This window comes from the organism of the source record quoted next, unplaced genomic scaffold, assembly GCF_019419815.1.
Source record: "Pyrus x bretschneideri cultivar Hongxiangsu unplaced genomic scaffold, Pyrus_bretschneideri_v1 Contig110, whole genome shotgun sequence".
Lineage (NCBI taxonomy): Eukaryota > Viridiplantae > Streptophyta > Magnoliopsida > Rosales > Rosaceae > Pyrus > Pyrus x bretschneideri.
This window is the reverse complement of record NW_025999403.1, coordinates 564,968-586,361: the sequence shown is the minus strand read 5'-3', so window position 1 is coordinate 586,361 and position 21,394 is coordinate 564,968. Positions and strand designations below refer to the sequence as shown.

At 40.5% G+C, this 21,394-nt stretch overlaps 1 protein-coding gene across 1 annotated transcript; it reads left to right on the top strand.

The window, feature by feature from the left end:
- Positions 1-1,232: 1,232 nt before the first annotated feature.
- On the top strand, positions 1,233-9,858 carry LOC103928167 (probable L-type lectin-domain containing receptor kinase V.3). The gene is made up of 3 exons (XM_048577393.1): positions 1,233-1,693; positions 1,807-1,894; positions 9,394-9,858. The coding sequence occupies exons 1-3, from the start codon at positions 1,233-1,235 to the stop codon at positions 9,856-9,858; spliced, it is 1,014 nt and encodes a 337-aa protein (XP_048433350.1).
- The last annotated feature ends 11,536 nt before the right edge of the window (positions 9,859-21,394 follow it).

Here is a 21,394-nt window from a genome sequence, read left to right as displayed (position 1 = left end):
ATCGATATAAATAAGGTACCTTGGACACTTGAAGGTTGATTCTCAATAGATGTTTGTTGTGTCTCATGTATTTTGCTACCATGTGATGGTTGGGTAACACCAAGTTGGTCTGAAGAGGGTGTAGCTGAATGAGTAGTAGTGTGCAGTGCTCTATTTTGACTCATTTCTCTTGTTGCCGTGGCTACAATTTTACAAAGAAAACACAAAGCTAAATAAGACATAATTATGAGAGAATTAGTTTCTTTTAACATAGGACAAAGTTTATAAAACAACCAACAACCTTTGAATCATGAAATTAAGCAAACAAAATATCACTCTCTTCTATCTTCAAGTATACTTTGAAGTTAGACTATACATTCCAATTTAATTATTTGCACCAAACGACGGCCAGCCTAAGCTTTTCCTATCAAATTGTAGCCCTCAACCTACTCTCAACATTTGCAGCCAAAAAAAAAAAGTTTCTAGGATGATTCCATGGGTCTTATACTATTCTTTTCCATGCCAGTGCAACTAACATGTAGTTCAGACAAAGTCAAAAATAATTTCCGATGGCCAAGAACCCATACTTGATTAGGCAAAGACAAAATCCCATTGTAGCTTTTCTTTTTGTACATATAAATTAAAAATCCACATATAAAAATACCTTGTATATTTGCATGTTGGGTCTCTTGCATTTCATTGTTATGTAGTTCAGTGGTGGTATCATGTTGGTTTAAAGAGAGTCTAAATGACAGACAACGTGTGCCTGATGAATTTTTTTGGCTCCTTCCTTTTTTTGCCATATCTATCAATCATACAAATACAAGAAAATTAGATGCCAATATAGACAAATGAAAAAAATGAAACCATGAAAGCTAAAATAAAAGGCAAAATATATACATAAACCCTAATTGTTAGAAAATCGCAGCAGCCATGAAAAATGAATAATTGAAATTTAATATATACATAAACCCTAAATTTAAAATTGGCATAAGGAGAACTCATTGTCACAAAACCTAAACTGGACAAACTAGACAAACAAGATGACTTTAAGGTGACCTGTATGCTCACGGTTACTCCGAATATTGATTATGGAGAGTTTTTGTTGCCTCCTTTGAAGGGTGGAGGCATTAATATAAAAAATGGCATGGATGCAACCCTAATCTAATCAAGAGCACAATATACTTTTGGTGCATCACAACTTAGATGTTATGCACATCGAGAAAAATGTATTTGAGAGAGTGATTGGCACAATGATGAGCATTGATGGTAAGACAAATGATTCTTTAAATGCTCGCCTTGATCTTCGCGAAATGGGTATAAGGGAAAGATATCATCCAAAAGTAAGAGAAGATGGTAAGCTTGATTTTCTCCCAGGTGACTATACGTTGTCAGATGATGATAATAGAGTTTTATGTAAATGGTTATTTGAATTACAAGTTTTAGATGGATACTCTGGAAATTTATCTCGATGTGTGGCTGCTGGAGAACGTAGTATTTCTCGTTATTTGCATCGAGTTGAAACTAAGTTTAATCAAAGGGATAGAAATGATGATAGAGGTCAATCGTTATCTGATACATCTCAATTACCTATTTTTTCAACACCAGGTAAATCTTTTGGGAAAGGTGTACTTGAAGAGATGAGTATCGAACTCCTTGAGGCTGCCAAGTTTTATGTCCTACAAAATTGTGATGAATGTCTACCTTTTATTCAGTAAGAAATCTCTCATACCAAATGAACTTTCAACATTCGATCTTTTACTACTTATATTTAGTATTACAATATTTTAATATATTAATTTAACTAACTTCTTGTTATATGCGCAGAGAACATAAGAATATTCTAATGCATTCTGGTGTTAGAAATATGAAGGAGTCAGATAGGCTTCAATTTTCAAATTGGTTTCATGAGAGGGTATGTATAATATTTATGTGAAAACTGTTGATTATTAGATATATTGTTTCTACAATACTTTTATTTCCATATATGCAGATCAAACAACTATACTATGGTAACAAAGTGATAGGAGCATATTTAGGCGACTTACTTAGCTTGTTCTCGTACATTTACGTTATGTTTCTTTAGTTATTTTAGTTCTTTATGCTTCTTTTGTGTGTTTTCAGGATTATAAGACGTGTTTGACGAAAGGATGCATTATGGAGTGTTTTGGGGCCTTTTTGGAGCACTATTGGGCTAAGGATGGATAGCTTATTCTTGGAGCCCAAGTGTTGGATGAAATTGAAGGCCTTGTATGCACTTGAGGACACAAAACAATGGCCCTAACCCAATTACAATCACATTGCCATGGGCTTAACACAAACACCATTCCTTGCCATGCAAGGGGGAGCAATTTGGGTCCATTTCATGCACTTAAACCCTAGCCCAATTACACACCATTGCAGCCCAATCCATTCTTTATCATGCACATTCACCACCAATTCAACCACATGCACTTATTCCTCCATCATTACACACCATTGCAGCCACATGCACAAAACACCATCCATGTCGTGCACTCCTTGCAATTCCACATGCATTCACTTCATCATTACACCACCACTCATTCTTTAAATCCACATGCACATTCAATCATTCACTCAAGCACCCTTGTGCCATGTTTCCCCCTTTGTTTCCACCCATCACATGCATCATCATCAAACAAACACTCCATGCCGTGGCCTACTCATATTCCCAATTCCTTTCCAACATTTCACATGCATTTCCACCTTGGTCATGCTTTCCCATTTCATTATTCATTCACTTTGCACCCTTTATTCTTCATCATTACACCACCATTCATTCTTTAATTCACACACACTTCACACAATTCCACAAGCCTTGCCAACACATTCAACCCATCACTCATTTCCCTTTGCCGTGGCTACCATCCCATTTCCAGCTCACACACATGCAATTGCACATGCATTTCCAACTTAATATTCACCCACATGCACCCTTAAACAAACCTAAACATGCAGCCACAGAAATTCGTCCCTTTGCCGTGGCTTTCCCATCACAATTTCAGCTTTCCAAATCAGCCACTATCACATGCATTCACTCATAATCATTCATTCACCTTGCAGCCACATTTCCACCCACCTCCTAGCTGTCATGTTCCCTCCACTACTCCTATAAATACCCTTGCATTCATTCATTCAAGGACCATCTCATCTCATTCACAACACAACATACCACAAACACTTCCATTTTCTTCCTTAGCCGTGAGTGTCTCTCCATTTTCTGCACCATTTTCTCCACCACTCCTCATCCATTTCCATAATCCCCCAATCCATTCAACACACCAACAACATCCCTTAGTCCTTGTGCCACAATAAAGAGGAAGATAAGAGGGCCTAAACGTTCATACAATTCACGTTTGAGTTGTTGGAATGTTTACGCGTTTCTTTGATTTCAATGTTTAAATTCAATTCTCTTTGTTTTGTAATATGAGGAATGGAAGAGAAGAGTGCCTAAACGTTCATACAATTCAAGATTGAGTTGTTGGAATGTTTAGGTGTTTCTTTGATTTCAAAGTTATGAGGAACTAAACCCTTTTTGGCTAGGGGTGATTTCAATACCATGATTATTTATGTAATATGAATTGATGAATTCCGGTTATGAACTCTTGATTCGTGAATGCAATTGGCTTTACTATTTGATGATTAACTTATTTGTGTTTGTTGATTGAGGGTCGACACTTAATTAGCATGCATGAATATGTGGCTAAAGTTTAAGAAGGTTTCACATAATCGTTACTAACTTATACTTGAAAGTAGTGAAGGTCGCTTGTCACAATCGCGTTAAGTTTAATTCTTAGCATGAGTAACATGATGTCATAGTTGCAAATGCTTTGTCAATGCTTATGGTTTTCATTTTTCTTAATGATCTTCGATTGTATCTCTATTATGATGACATATAGGGAACTTTTGAGAATGTTTTGGGTTGTCGAATGATGCCATCCAATCCAATAATATAAGGAAAATCTAAGGATTAACTAGTGATGTCACGGTTAATTTGGGGCATTGTCGTTCATAATTCAATGAAGGAATAACTGGAAATTGATTCATATGCATAAACATCATGTGTGGAGAAAGAACCTCTAGCTAATTCACCAACCATCTTATTTCATCAATTTCATATTTACATTCTGTCTAGTTATTAACTTGTTTCGTTATTTCAATTTTCGTCAAACCTCAATCCCCCTTTTGCTTTAATGTTCAATATAGTTAGAAATCAATTTAGTTTGTGTTTTTAAAGCATTTTGATTCTTTTGGTTTGTCTTAGTGTTTTAACGTTTAGTTTCACATTCTTTGAGTCTAGTTTAGTGTTTTATATTGTTTTTACGTTTTTAAGTCAATTTAGAAGGTTTTAGCAAGCCCTCCTAATCCCCGGTCTAGAACGATCCCTCACTTATCCATTCTACTACAATTGTCAAACGAGGGTTTAATTTGAGTGTCAAGTAATTCTCGCATCACAAAGTTGATGAGCAAATGCTTTCGTTGGCTCTCGATCTGGAAAGGCGAGTAAAATATTAGCCTAATAACTATATTAGTGGGTTTAGGTTTCATGCATTACAACATGATGAGAATAAAAAAAACACAAAATTGTGGAGTTATGGTTAAGGGGGAGAATCAGATTGATAGTGTGCCTTGGTATGGAGTATTAAAAGACGTGGTTGAGCTTCGTTACACAGAAGGCAATAAAGTTGTATCGTTCAATTGTGAGTGGTATGACATTGTGTGAAAAGAAACAGGCTATAAGATAGATTGTTATGGAATAATTAGTATTAATACAACTTGCAAGTTGAATACTAAAGAGGCCATTTGTCCTGGCAAACCAAGCAACCCAAGCTTTTTATGTGAGAGAGATTAAAAATAAGGCTTGGAGTTATGTGGTGGAAACAAAGCCTAGAAATGTTTATGAGATGCCTAATGTTGATGATGATGATGAGCCATACCAAGAAGAAGAGGCGCATGGGGGTATTCAAGCCAACCAAAATGATGACGAAGATGATGAAATTGTGGGATAAGCTCTCATTGTGATTGTGTGTGTGTGTGGTTTTTTTTTTTTTTTTTTGACTGAAAATTTAGTTGTGGAAGTGATGTGGTTATACTTTGTTCAATGTCCATGACAAATGTTATGATTTAACAAGGGCATGCAAATTATTTCTTTATCATAGAATACTATATTAAGTTATACACCTTTTTGCTCAATAGTTTTATTTTTTTAATTTTATGGTCCAATTTTCTCCATATGTATTCTAAGCTATATGATTAAATTAAGCATCAAATTTATTTCAAGAATATTCAAACGACACATGTGACCTTTAGTAAATAATTGATTCCAACAAAACCATATGCCTTAAAATTTATTCTAACAAAGAAAAATTTTTGTCGGAAAAAATATGATTACATCCGACAACAACTAATCACCCTTGCAAATATAAAAGCAATACCGAGAGGACTTTTTTCTCTCGAAAATATGAAAACATTACCAAGAGGACTTTTTTTCCCTCAATAATACTAAATCAATTTCGTCAACATGAGTAAACCTTCGAAAATAACCATTCTATTTTCGATAAGAACTTTACTTGTCGTTAATATAACTGGCGCCAATTCTTCTTGCCAAACAAAAGTACAATTCCAACGAAACTTGAGACTTTTTCCGAGGACATCATGTGCGTTGGTAATAAAAATTTGTTTCATGCCATGTTACCGACAACTCATATTTTATGGTCACAAAATGTGCTTTTTACGACTGTTTTTTTAGGCCCTCGGAAAATCTTCGTTGGTAATGACTACTTTTTTTGTAGTGGGTACCCATTCTTACAAACAGTGAGGAATCAGCATTACTTCGAACAAATCCAGCTTTCTCTAGTACTGAATTGAGCTTGGCATACGTTGAAGGAATGAAGTGTGTCTTGATGGGTTTAGGGTTAGCTTCTAGGGTCAGCTACCATGGGTAGTATCTCTGGGGTAAGCTTAAGGCCATATTGTTGTAAATCAGCTTTTCCTTAATTTAAGAGAAGTGATTTATTAGTGTAAAGTAGATAAAGCTTTTCCTTGATCTAAGGAAGATGACTGATTGTGTTAAGTAGGTGAGCCCTAGTTAGCTGTGATAAACAACCTTCTTTTCTTCCTTCTAGTTAGCTGCTTCTCCTCCCTTTCATGTCTCATATATACCTTGTCACTTGTACATTTGAATATAATAAAACACATTGAATCTCAAATCTAGAAAATCTACATGGTATCAGAGTTAAGGGACGGGCCCGTAGTGCCACATGATTGGGTGGGTCCCCATTGGCCCCGCTCGATTGGGTGAGGCCCGACATGGCTCCACGTAGGCCAAAGATGCCATGTGATTAGATGGGTCCCCATTTGGCCCCGCTCGATCGATGAGCCCCAACATGGCTCCACGTGGTTGCTGATGTGTGGATCTCCATGTGTGACCCATAAAATGGGGTCTCACATGCAGGGAAATGTTGGAAACATCTATCCTACATTGGCCAGGAGGGAAGGAGAAAAAGCCATTTAAATAGGATTACCTCACTCTAACTAACACCGAGGCCTTTTGTGATAAAACCTTACACTTGAGGATTGTGCAAGTGGTTAAGTGGGGACAATATCGGTGTTGTTGGAGTGGGCCCTCGGCTCGTCGACTTGAAAAATTCTACAGTATTGGAAATCTTGTAAACTTGGTCTTTATTGGAATGGAGGATAACTATTTCAGTGGTAGTTTCCCTAAAGAAATTGGGAGGCTTCAGAAGTTGGAAAAAATATCTTTGGGTGACAACAATCTTTCTGGGCCAATGTCGTCGTCCCTAGGTAACTTGACTTCATTGATAGAAGAACTTTATCTAATCATCAATAGATTTGTGGGAAATATACCACCAAGTCTAGGAGACTGCCAACATCTACTAGAGCTTGACCTTTCTGAAGGAAAATTTGTGAAAAACAAGTTCATTTGAGCAACATTACAACATGCAATTAACAATTAAAAGGCGGAATCATGTTTATATGCACTCAAAAACAAAACTTAACCCATGAACTTCAAAGCCTAGTAGATAGGTGAACCAAGACTCAACTCAAAACAAAGTGAGTTGAGAAATCAATACCTTTGTAGATTCCTCTTTGCATAAGCAAATGCTAATCACCCAAAGAGAGGGCCTTCATTCCTTGCATCTTAGATCCATGGATTTTGATGGATGAAAAGGTTTCTCCAAGTTCCCAAAATTGAGAACCTCTAAGTCTCCACACCAAGGTAAGATTGGAGAAGAAATGAGTGACCTTGAGGAAGTAAGATTGCTAGATGTTTTTCTCAAGGGTGGCCGGCCATTTCTAGAGAGAAAGGAGAGTTTGTGTTTTTCCAATTTCCCCAAAAACAACCCTTAATGAATTTTGGCTATTAAGTCACACTTATACCTTAATTCATTTGAGTGGCAAACTTGTAAATAAGTCAAAACCCACTCTTTCTCTAAATGGCCGGCCTTAGGGTATTCATTGGGCTATTTGGGTCTTTGTGAATCATTATTCATTAAGTTGTCATACAACTTAAGTCAATGGACTTGACGTTCGAAGCCCATTGGGCCTTAAGGTCCAAAACTATCCCGAGGTCTTCAGCGAACTTATTCGTTTGATTAATAATCATATTAATTAATCCTTGCCATAAATAATTAAACCATTTAATTATTCTTACTCAGTGTACGATCCATTAGGTTCTTTTTAGCGAGGCAGTGGGCGATTCAAACTCTTTCAAATCGATTGTGAATTGAAACTTACTTTCAATTCTCCCGTTAGTGATAATACACTTTTAGGGCTTCCACAAACCATGGTTGACGCCTAGCAGCATGTCATGGTTACCCAAGCTAATCAGAAGAGGTGGAGAACCTATTCAGTTTTAGGATTACAAATGCAATACGGTCTTTCTCTAATACAATACTCTTGACCACATTGTTTGGTTTGATAGTTTATTCATGTCTATTATCCAATGTGAGTCTTGTGCTTATATGATTACCTTGAATGTGATTTGGAACACATTCCTAAATCTCATTCATACTTTGGCCAAAGATTCTTAATCATATCATAGAGTATTCTCCCTCAAACAGTTTGAAGGTTAGAGATCCCTTGTTGCGCATTCACTTGCCTCCATGGCTAAGTGGCTTAACCCCAACGATGCCATGGACACCCTCCTGATGGAGTGACTTTGACATAATCAAAGATTAAGGACCTAACCACAAGACAACTGTGATGCCTCAGGTCAAAAGACTAATTTGCATTATCCCAACCATGAGTTCTCATGTGACATGAATATGAGAACTCTTCGTTGATCGTGTTCAGTGAACTCATTCTCTATTGAGCACCTACGTACTTGTCTTGATGTCACACACACCAATGACTCGAGACTAGTTACTCTCCCTGAGAGAAGACATAGCACGTACTGATCTTAACGGACTGTCAATGCCCAATTGACAATCCTATGATCAGGAACGTTTAGGATGTGTCAACGAAAGAATGGTCTCATGAATCTAACTTCTTTAGATCGCATTCTTCCAATCACATATTCCTTGGACTTATCGTTTAAGCATATAACATTTATATGAGACGGCTCAAACAATAATCTTTGCCCTTTACATTTAAACTACATTAGTTTGAAATGTCCGTAAAGTATCATCATATGATTGGTTTTAGGGCACATTTCCAACACTTTCTGATAACAATCTAACATGCACCATACCTATAGAGGTCTTTGGGCTTTCATCCCTTTCAATTTATTTGAGAATGTATGACAATCATTTGACTGGTTCGCTGCCGTCTGAAGTTGGTCTTTTGGTAAATCTAGTAGAGCTAGATTTATCAAGAAACAATTTATCAGCTGAAATTCCCACAAGCCTTGGCAGTTGTATTCTGTTGGTGCGCTTGAATTTGGAAAGTAATGAGTTTCAAAGAATAATTCCTCAATCTCTTAAAAGTTTAAAAAGCCTGGAAGATATGGATCTTTCACGTAATAACTTATCTGGGCAAATTCTTGAATTTCTAAGCAAGTTTAAATTTCTTACCCATCTTAACCCTTCATATAACAATTTTGAGGGTAAAATAACTGAAGCCGGAATCTTTTCAAATGTACCTGGTTTCTCAATTCTTGGAAATCCTAAGCTCTGTGCTGGCAACTCAAAATTACATTTACTTGCATGCCCCAACATAAAGCCTCATTCATCTTGAGGACTACTTGCCCGAAATGTAGTCATCCCTGTAACTTGTGCACTTGCCTTCTTAATTGCTATGTTTGGCTTCATTGTCGCCTACTCAATGCTTAAAAAGCGAAAAGGTCTACCTACAACTTCATGTCCTTATAAGGATTGGAAATTAGAAGCCTCTTACTCAAAACTTGTTGAATCAACTAACTGGGTTCTCTAGGGAAATCTGATTGGTTCAAGAAATTTTGGTTCTGTTTACAAAGGAGTACTCCCCAGTGATGGAACTCTAGTTGCAATAAAGGTATTAAACCTTCTTCAACAACGAGCATCCAAGAGTTTTATGGACAAATGCAAAGCTTTAAGAAGCATAAGGCACATTGATCTTCTCAGGATCATAACTGCATGCTCAAGCATTGACAATCAGGGCCAAGATTTCAAAAGTCTAGTTTTTGAGTATATGGTGAATGGAAGCCTAGATGCCTGGCTGCATCTAAGAGATGATGAGCAATCTCGAAGCAAGAGATTGAGCCTTATCCAAAAATGCAATATTGCAATTGAAGTTGCTTCTGCATTGGATTATATCCACCATCGTTGTGGAACTTCAATTGTTCATTGTGATATGAAGCCAGGGAATGTTCTTCTTAACGAAGATATGGTGGCTCACGTCGGTGACTTACGTTGGTGACTTTGGTTTAGCAAGGTTCATCTTGGAGGAGTTCGATGATCCCTCTCAAAATCAAACCATGTCAACCGGGTTAAAGGGTTCGAAGGCTACATTCCTCCAGGTATAAGTTTCTCTCACTTCCAATGTTTTCTTTTCCTAATAACTTATCACTAGGCCAAATTAAGTCCTAATGCATGTATTAAATGGCAGAGTATGGCATGGGAGGCCAAGTTTCCATCTTTGGAGATATTTACAGCTTTGGACTATTGTTGCTAGAAATATTCACATGAAGACAACCTACAAATGACATGTTCAAAGGTGGTCTAAGCATTCACTAGTTCGCGACGATGGCGATGCCTGACCATGTCATGGACATAGTTGACCCTTCATTGCTGATTGAATGTGAAGATGCACATGGTGATCAAATCCCAGTTCATGCAAGAAGGTTGAAGGAATGCTCGGTTTTGATGATGCAAATTGGACTCTCATGCTCTGCGATATCACTGTCAGAGCGGATGCTTATGGATGTTGTTGTCAACAAATTGAAGAAAATTGAAGAATCATATCTGAATTTAAGAGGTACAGGCTAGAAATATTAATATGAGTCCCATTCTCCTAGACACCATGGTGTAAGAAAATTATGGTCAACCACTGTTCGATCGTAATCCAACAGTGGAGGTGTGACGGCCCGTCCCAAAATTCATGTTAACGTACGTGTGAAATTACAACTTTGCCCCTAATTCATTTCGTTATGTTTTTGGTTGCTTGGTGTGGTGTTGGCAGGTGTTGGGCCACACACACATTCTCACTGTCTCTATCCCTTTCTCTGTCTCTTTCCCTGTCTCTCTCTCTCTCTCCCGAGCTTCTTTTCCTCTTCTTCTTCTTTCTTCGAACTCGTACTGACACACACATAACTACACTAAACCATCACAGATCGAAGAAACTAAGGCACAGTCGAGGTCGTGAGGTCAAGGGGAGCACGATCATACCATTTTCAGGTATGAAATCTGTTGTTTTCACGTCGATTCGACAATGGCAGATTTGTGTACTGTTCATGCAAACATTGATCTAGCATGTTTTTGGAATTTTGAAGTTCATAGATGTCTTAGTGAGGTTCCCAGGAGCCTCGGAGTGCTTCGTTGGACGAAATTGGACGTTGGAATCGCCTGGTTCGAGCTTGACCGGTTTTGGAGGTTGGTGACAGGTGAGTTTTCGTAGGTTTTAGCCCTTAAAATTTGTTTGGACGTGTTCTACTAGTTTAGGACTTCATTTTGGTGTTAGAATCATGAAAAAGGGTTGAAAAATGAACGAGAAAACTCGAGTTGCAGGTTTTCCCAGTTTCCGGCGCCGGCGACGTCGACGGAGACTCGCCGGAGAAGGTGACGGAATATTCCGTCAATTCTGACGGAATATTCCTGACGCCGTTAACGGAATCTATCAAACCTGACGGAATATTCCTAACGGCGTCAGTTGACGCCGTCAGCGTGCCAGGCACGTGCCTGCGCGTGGCCGGTGCGTGCGGCAGTGGAAAATTTTTCTAAAAATATGGTTGTGATCCTGAGGTTGTGTAGAGCACGTTGGTATATTCAATTGTCCATTTTGAGCAATGTATGAGAAGTTATTTTGAACGGAAGGTTATGTGCTTTAAAATTAACGTTTTTATAGTATTTTTGCATATAGGTGATACGTATCCCGACGACAAGCGTGCTCACTCGAGGCAGGGGGGCTACGACCCTTCCACATACCAGTGAGTGGGCTTTTGGTTTTCCATATATACCTATATACATATAATTCCCAGAAATTTATATAAATGCTTATTCGTTATATGCCATTCCTTTTATGTTATTGTCGGTTATTATGCATGATTAGTTGCATTTATATATATGTATGTATGTATTGGTGCTATGGACGCACAGGTAAGTGCCAGGTGAGTGGTGATTTACATTTATGTTTAGTAGTGATTTGAGATACATAGAGAGCTCATAACCTGCACCCCCGGTGTTAGTGCTCCCGCCCAGAGTAGGGCACAGTCCTTCACGTGATGTTCACCTCCCGCACCACACGCTCAGCTTGGATCCAAGTTAGGTGCACAGTCCTATCGTACAGACCACTATAGGTGGTTCCGACTCGTAGGTGACCCGTGATGATTCGCACAGCCTTCACGTGATCGTAGCACTAGAGCGTTTATATGTATTTACACCCAGGCCTGTCGTACAGACCACTATAGGTGGTTCCGACTCGTGGGCAGGTTTAGTGATTGAGATTGAGATTGGAGCTCTAGATTCAGCCGCACAGGTCACTTTAGGGGACTCCGGCTGCCAGTGATATGTTATTGATATGATTTATACCTGAGCACTTGCATATCATTATGAGGCTTTGACATGGCATACCTTTGAGCATGATTGGCATATTTATAAGTACGTGTATATGTTTATTTTCTGGGAAGTATACAGGTTTTACAGCGAGGGGTTAGAATATTGTTTTTGAAATGGTTTTCAAAGAACTTTGTTTTGCCCACTCACGCTTTTGTTTTGCGCCCCTCTAGGTTCTAGTGGTCTAGCAGGTTCGGTGGTTTTCCCAGAGGGCGTCCCGGCATTTCTGACAGACACTCACCAATGTAGGGTCACTTTCGGGTGCACTGTTGTCGCATCATTTTAATTTGGACTGCTGTAGGCTTATTGCTCTGAACTTAGCGTCTCTTTTACGCTAGCACACTTACTTTGACCTTGTATGCTAGTTTTTAATTACTTGTACTTTTATATTATTACTTTTCTATTAGCTTCCGCACTGTGCACATGGCTACGTCACTTCCACGTGACGGCCAGCACGCCCTGATCTCTGTCGGGGTGTGTCAGTTTGGTATCAGAGCTTAGGTTTGGCAGTCCTGTGTCTTTTGTGAGTATTCTAATGATTTTGGTGCCTTCTGTCAGAACTATGCCGCCTCGTCAGGAACCACGTCGCTCTGATGAGCCTAGTTTCCCCGATATTGCTCAGCTGGGGGAAGCTATTGCTACCGCCATCCAGTCGGCGATTCGCCCTCCCTAGAGGACTCCTCTGGAGACTATGTACAATCTGAAACTGGATAAGTTCCAGGGTAATGAGGGGCACGAGGGCGCAGAGCGTTGGTTAGAGCACATCGAGAAGACTTTTCGTGTTCTGAATAATCAGGGGAATCTTCCAGTCGAGAGATGGGTTGAGACAACCTCATGGTTTCTGGGTACGGAGTCTGCAGCATGGTGGGAGCAGGAACTTCGTCGTTTGACTCCAGCTCAGAAGACGGATTGGAATGTTTTCATTGCTTTGTTCAAAAGAAGGTTTGTGCCCCTGAGTACATCGATCGTAAGAAGCAGGAATTTACTGAGTTGAAACAGAGGAAGATGACAGCGAATGAGTACTATCAGAAGTTCACTGACTTGTCTCGCTATCATCCGGAGATTGCTGGTAATCCGGCGGAGATGCTTCGTCGTTTCCGCTTAGGTAATAGGAAGAAATGGCGTTCGATGGCGACTACTACTCACTGTGATACTTACCAGGATTTCTACGAGGTTCTTCTGAGAGTTGAGGATTCTGAGAACCAGACGAGCGAGAGTGATGAAGAAGAGAAGAACGGTAATCAAAAGAAAGATGTTAAGGGTAAAGGTCAAACGTCGCTCGGGCCTCGTCAGACCCAGAATTTCAAGAGGGGTGGTACTAGTTCTAGTTCTTCTAGCGGTGGTTTCAGCGCCACTGGTCACGGACGTGGAGGTAGGTTTGCTGGTGGTGCTCGGGGCTAGAGACAGGGCGATGGTGGCCGAGGTAGGGCCCTACTTTGCCGTAGGTGTAATAGTCGACACTTGGGTGAGTGTAGGCGTGGCAGCAGTGGTTGTTTTACTTGTGGGCAGATGGGACATCGAGCTGCGCAATGCCCCCAGAGTCAGCAGCAGAAGCCGCAGCAGACTTTCTTGCCGGCACCTGCACCTATCCAGCAGATTCAAGGTCCGAGTAGTTATGGGTAGGCAGGTCGAGGTGGTGCCTATCACTATCAGGGTGATGCTGTTCCGTATGCCCCCGGACAGTATCAGTATCCCCAGGACCCCCATTCCCAGGGTGGTTATCCTCAGTACTCTAGCGGCTATATGCCGTATCCTCCAGCTCCAGTGGACGGTTCTCAGTGGTTTCAGGGAAGACAGTTTCACCAAGGAGAGATTGCTTCGAGTAGTGCGGGGTCTTCGAGGCAGTCTGGCCAGCCTAGTCAGGGGCGTGGTACTCAGAGTCGCGGTGGTCCGACGAGCAGAGGTCGCGGGGGATGACAGCAGACCTAGGGGCGTATTCACAACATTTCTCTGCAGGATGCTCAGAACAACCCGGATTTGATTATGGGTACGTTAAACATTCTTGGTTATTTTGCTAGAGTATTAATTGATTGCGGAGCTACTCATTCAGTGATTTCTCATACATTTTCTCAAGTGACACAACCTCGCCCCACACCTCTAGGGTACGATTTAGAGTTCGCTATGCCTAGAGGAGAGAGATGTATTGTAGATCGGGTGTACCCGGGGTGTCCAGTGATAGTTGAGGGTATTGTTATGCCAGCTGATCTTATCCCGTTAGATATTGTTGATTTTGATGTGATTTTAGGCGCGGATTGGTTGCACCCCAACCGTGCCAATATTGATTGCTACAGGAAAATAGTTACGTTTCGTCGTCCTGGACTACCCGTGGTTACTTTCGTGGGTGAGCAGAGTGGGGTGAGACATGGCGTTATCTCTGCTGTGAGAGCTAAAAGGTTGTTGTCTAAAGGTTGCCAGGGGTACCTAGCTCATGTGGTGTTAGATGAGTCCGTTCCCAGCAGAGTTGAGGATGTGAGGGTAGTCAGACACTTTCCCGATGTTTTCCCCGAGGATTTGCCTGGTTTACCGCCAGATCGAGATTTGGAGTTCACTATTGAGTTGCTTCCAGGTACTAATCCTATTTCTTTGACTCCTTATCGTATGGCTCCCGCTGAGTTAAGGGAATTGAAAGTTCAGTTGCAGGAATTGGTGGATAAAGGTTTCATTCAGCCTAGTACTTCGCCTTGGGGCGCTCCAGTATTGTTTGTGAGAAAGAAAGATGGAACTTTGAGGCTGTGTATTGATTACAGGCAATTGAATCGGGTGACGATTAAAAACCGTTATCCGTTGCCACGTATCGATGATTTGTTTGATCAGCTTCGAGGTGCTTGCGTGTTCTTTAAGATTGACTTGAGGTCTGGATACTATCAGTTGAAGATTAATAGGGATGACGTTCCTAAGACGGTGTTCAGGACTCGTTATGGTCATTACGAGTTTCTGGTTATGCCATTTGGGTTGACGAATGCACCAGCGGCTTTTATGGATTTAATGAATCGGGTATTCCAGCCATACTTGGATAGGTTCGTTATTGTTTTCATCGACGATATTCTGGTGTATTCTAAGTCGAAGGCGGAGCATGTTCGACATCTTACTTTGGTGTTAAAGAGGTTGAGGGAACACTAACTATATGCTAAGTTTAGCAAGTGTCAGTTCTGGTTAGATCAAGTTGCATTTTTGGGGCACGTTATTTCTGCTCAGGGTATTCTGGTTGACCTTCAGAAGGTCGCAGCGGTGGAGAATTGGGAGCAACCGCGAACCGTCACCAAGGTGAGGAGTTTCCTTGGTTTGGCGGGGTATTATCGATGATTTGTTAAGGATTTCTCCGTGATTGCCTTACCTTTGACGAGACTAACGAGGAAGGATGTTAAATTTGAGTGGGATGATAAGTGTGAGCAGAGTTTCCAGCAGTTGAAGCATTGTCTCACTCATGCACCGGTTTTGGCACTCCCGGACGATATGGGTGATTTCGAGGTTTATAGCGATGCTTCCTTGAATGGTCTGGGAAGCGTGTTAATGTAGCAGGGTAGGGTGATCGCTTATGCTTCACGTCAGTTGAAACCTCATGAGTTAAATTACCCTACACATGATTTGGAGTTGGCTACTATCATTTTTGCGTTGAAGTTGTGGAGACACTATCTTTATGGTGAGAAGTGTAGGATCTTTACTGATCACAAGAGTCTCCAGTATCTTTTTACTCAGAAGGAACTTAATCTTCGTCAACGGAGGTGGATGGAGTTGCTCAGTGATTATGATTGTACGATTGATTATCACCCTGGTCGTGCAAATGTAGTTGCTGATGCACTTAGCAGGAAGTCTCAGGGTCGCATTAATGCGTTGTATGCGAGTCGTATTCCTCTTTTGGCGGACTTGCGTTCTACAGGAGTGAGATTAGAAGCAGAAGATCGAGGTGTGGCTTTGCTTGCTAATTTCCAAGTTAGGCCCATCTTAGTCGATCGGGTGCTTGCAGCTCAAGTAGCTGATGAGCAGACTCAAGAACTAATCCAAGCTCGAGAAAAAGGTAGGAGGAGAGACCTCAGAGTTCGTGAATCAGATGGCATGTTGATGCAAGAGGGAAGAATGTTCGTGCCATATAATCTGGATTTAAAGAAAGAAATTCTCGATAAAGCACATATTTCGGCTTATGCCATGCATCCAGGAGCTACAAAAATGTATCATACCATTCGACCATTCTATTATTGGCCGGGCATGAAGAGGGAGATAGCTGAGTACGTGAGTAGATGTGCTGTTTGTCAGCAGGTCAAAGCAGAAAGGAAGAAGCCGTTTGGGTTGTTGCAGCCGCTTCCCGTTCCAGAGTGGAAATGGGAAAATATTACCATGGATTTCGTGTACAAGCTTCCGCGTACACATAATGGTTTTGATGGTATTTGGGTGATCGTTGATCGGCTCACTAAGTCGGCACATTTCATTCCAGTGAGGGAGAAGTATTCCTTGAGCCGATTAGCGGAGTTGTTCATTTTGAAGATTGTGAAATATCACGGTGTCCCGATGAGTATTGTCTCGGATCGTGATCCACGATTTACATCTAAGTTTTGGGTGGCTTTTAAGGAAGCTTTGGGTACAAGACTACTCTACAGCACGGCGTACCATCCTCAGACAGACGGACAGTCAGAGAGAACTATTCAGACTTTAGAAGATATGTTGCGAACTTCGGTGTTGCAGTTTGGTGATGCTTGGCACCAGCGTTTGGATTTGATGGAATTTGCTTATAATAATAGTTTTCATTCGAGTATTGGCATGGCGCCATTTGAGGCATTGTATGGTAGAGCTTGTCGCACACCGTTGTGTTGGTCAGAGGTTGGAGAAAGAGTCTTAGTGGGTCCGGAGATTGTTGAGGAGACTACTCAGAACGTTCAGGTAATCAAGTCTAACCTGAAAGCAGCCCAGGACAGGCAGAAAAGCTTAGCAGATCGGCATGCTACGGACAGAATGTATGAGGTCGGAGATTGGGTATTTCTGAAGCTTTCACCGTGGAGAGGTGTAGTGAGATTTGGGAAGAAAGGCAAGTTGAGTCCCAGGTACATCGGACCATACATGGTCACAGAGCGAGTTGGTGAGGTAGCTTACAGGTTGGAGTTGCCTCCGGAGCTAGCCAGGGTGCATAACGTTTTTCACGTGTCTATGCTCCGACATTATGTTGCTGATCCGTCTCATGTAATACCTCCGCAACCCTTAGAGATTAACCCAGATTTGACGTATGACGAGGAACCAGTGACGATCATCGATTGGAAGGAGAAGGTTCTAAGGAACAAGACGGTGAACTTAGTGAAAGTTTTGTGGAGGAATCATTTAGTCGAGGAAGCTACGTGGGAGACAGAAGATCGGATGAGGGATTTGTATCCTAGATTGTTCTTCGACCACTAGGGGTTGTTATTTGGTTGTTTTGAATTTCGGGACGAAATTCTATTAAGGTGGGTAGGTTGTGATGGCCCGTCCCAAAATTCATGTTAACGTACGTGTGAAATTACAACTTTGCCCCTAATTCGTTTTGTTATGTTTTTGGTTGCTTGGTGTGGTGTTGGCAGGTGTTGGGCCACACACACACTCTCACTGTCTCTATCCCTTTCTCTGTCTCTTTCCCTGTCTCTCTCTCTCTCTCCCGAGCTCCCTTTCTTCTTCTTCTTCCTTCGAACTCGTACGGACACACATATAACTACACTAAACCATCATAGATCGAAGAAACTAAGGGCACAGTCGAGGTCGTGAGGTCAAGGAGAGCACGATCATACCATTTTCAGGTATGAAATTTGTTGTTTTCACGTCGATTCGACAATGGCAGATTTGTGTACTGTTCATGCAAACATTGATCTAGCATGTTTTTGGAATTTTGAAGTTCATAGATGTCTTAGTGAGGTTCCCAGGAGCCTCGGAGTACTTCGTTGGACGAAATTGGACGTTGGAATCGCCTGGTTCGAGCTTGACCGGTTTTGGAGGTTGGTGACAGGTGAGTTTTCGTAGGTTTTAGCCCTTAAAACTTGTTTGGACGTATTCTACTAGTTTAGGGCTTCATTTTGGTGTTAGAATCATGAAAAACGGTTGAAAAATGAACGAGAAAACTCGAGTTGCAGATTTTCCCAATTTCCGGCGCCGGCGACGTCGCCGGAGACTCGCTGGAGAAGGTGACGGAATATTCCGTCAATTCTGACAGAATATTCCTAACGCCGTTAACGGAATCTGTCAAAACTGACAGAATATTCCTAACGGCGTCAGTTGACGCCGTCAGCGTGCCAGGCACGTGCCTGCGCGTGGTCGGCGCGTGTGGTCGTACCTTGGCCGGCGCGGGCGGCGGTGGAAAATTTTTCTAAAAATATGGTTGTGATCCTGAGGTTGTGTAGAGCACGTTGGTATATTCAATTGTCCATTTTGAGCAATGTATGAGAAGTTATTTTGAACGGAAGGTTATGTGCTTTAAAATTAACGTTTTTATAGTATTTTCGCATATAGGTGATACGTATCCCGAGGACGAGCGTGCTCACTCGAGGCAGGGGGGCTACGACCCTTCCACATACCAGTGAGTGGGCTTTTGGTTTTCCGTATATACCTATATACATATAATTCCCAGAAATTTATATAAATGCTTATTCGTTATATGCCATTCCTTTTATGTTATTGTCGGTTATTATGCATGATTAGTTGCATTTATATATATGTGTGTGTATGTATTGGTGCTGTGGACGCACAGGTAAGTGCCAGGTGAGTGGTGATTTACATTTATGTTTAGTAGTGATTTGAGATACATAGAGAGCTCATAACCTGCACCCCCGGTGTTAGTGCTCCCGCCCAGAGTAGGGCACAGTCCTTCACGTGATGTTCACCTCCCGCACCACACGCTCAGCTTGGATCCAAGTTAGGTGCACAGTCCTATCGTACAGACCACTATAGGTGGTTCCGACTCGTAGGTGACCCGTGATGATTCGCACAGCCTTCACGTGATCGTAGCACTAGAGCGTTTATATGTATTTACACCCAGGCCTGTCGTACAGACCACTATAGGTGGTTCCGACTCGTGGGCAGGTTTAGTGATTGAGATTAAGATTGGAGCTCTAGATTCAGCCGCACAGGTCACTTTAGGGGACTCCGGCTGCCAGTGATATGTTATTGATATGATTTATACCTGAGCACTTGCATATCATTATGAGGCTTTGACATGGCATACCTTTGAGCATGATTGGCATATTTATAAGTACGTGTATATGTTTATTTTCTGGGAAATATACAGGTTTTACAGCGAGGGGTTAGAATATTGTTTTTGAAATGGTTTTCAAAGAACTTTGTTTTGCCCACTCATGCTTTTGTTTTGCGCCCCTCTAGATTCTAGTGGTCTAGCAGGTTCGGTGGTTTTCCCAGAGGGCGTCCTGGCATTTCTGACAGACACTCACCAATGTAGGGTCACCTTCGGGTGCACTGTTGTCGCATCATTTTAATTTGGACTGCTGTAGGCTTATTGCTCTGAACTTAGCGTCTCTTTTACGCTAGCACACTTACTTTGACCTTGTATGCTAGTTTTTAATTACTCGTACTTTTATATTATTACTTTTCTACTAGCTTCCGCACTGTGCACATGGCTACGTCACTTCCACGTGACGGCCAGCACGCCCTGATCTCGGTCGGGGTGTGTCAGGAGGACTTAAGATCGAATGGTGGGTGACCACAATTTTTTTTGACCACGAGGTCTAGGATAACGGGACTGATAAATGTGAGCTTAAGTTTGTTGCATAATTAGTTTCGTCTCGCGTTTGCGTGCAAGAAATCATTTGAATAAGGATATTTTATCTATCAAATTTGTGTGACATTTTGTAAGGTTGAACTCAGCATTTTATATAGTAGAATAAGGAAAGAATGTTTCATTTGCTTTCTAGCTTAGTTGATCTTATTAGTCTCAATCATATTGTTAATGGTTAATTTTCAATTAGGTCTATGACTCTGTTATCTTTATTCCGAGTTCACTGATGCAATTCTCCCACCATGTCATTTGAATGTCTCACAGATAACACAAAAATCTCTACTGTTGCTTGGTATCAATTTTACCCTCAATTAGTCATGTGGTGTCACTAATCCGCGTGCTATAATATAGTTCGAGGAAAAAATGTTTTAATATTCATGAACCAAACATAATGTTAATCTAAAAATATTTAAATTCCGATATATAATTAAAGTTTAAGTGAAATTTGATTCAAATATTTTTTTTTAAATTATTTTAGATGTTAGATTTAATTTTGAGTCGTCAAATCCTTTTTTTTTTTTTTTTTGTTTTTTTTACCATTAGAATTGATCTCATTTGATTACAGCCGTTAGATTATAAGTAAAAGACAAAAAGATGTTTAAAATATGACGGTTTCGTATGTCCAGAATAGTTTAAATCAAACTTAAATCTTGGAGGGAATTTAGCCTAAAGATATATTTTCTTCTCAAAACTTATTTTAGCCTAGTGGTTAGAGATGGTTTAGGGGGCTTTAAAGCTTATATTTTAAGTTTTATCCCGTGGGTTGGAGATGGTCTAATTAGGAGGGCTATTATTAGTTTAAATTGTCTTTGCCTAGAATGATACTTAAGAATACTAGATCGTATTATTAAGGGCTGGTTTGATATCGCTGTGCTTTGAAAAAAAAAAATGCTTTTGTCGTGTTGTGAGAATAAGCAGCTATGAAATAAAGTAGCAGAGTGTTTGGTAAACTTTTTTTGTAAAAATGCTTTTGAGAGGAAAAAAAAACAATATTATAGTGTTTGATAAACTTTTATGTAAAACAAATGTGAAAAAAAGTTGGTTTTTCAAAGTTGGACTTTGCAGTTTTGTGTTTTTGGCTTTTTTCACCCAAAACTGTGAAAAAAAACTGAAGCTGAATATCTACCAAACACAAAAAAATCCCAACTTTTTTTAATAGCCACTTTTTTCAGAATTACCTCGGTACCAAATTAGGACGAAGTGGTTGGCGAAGGCTGTTATTGGTTAATTAGTTTATAAATTGGATATTCCACCCAATTTCCCTTTTAAGTTTTTCACAATAAATCTGGGGATGTGATATCTACCCATCATATTTTACTTCTTACACATTTTTTTAATTTTTGACCTTCAGATCGGATGAATTGAAAAAGATCAACAAACAAAAATTATCAAGAAGTGTGAGAAGTAAAATGGGGTGTGTGGATAGCACACCTCTAAATCTGAAGAA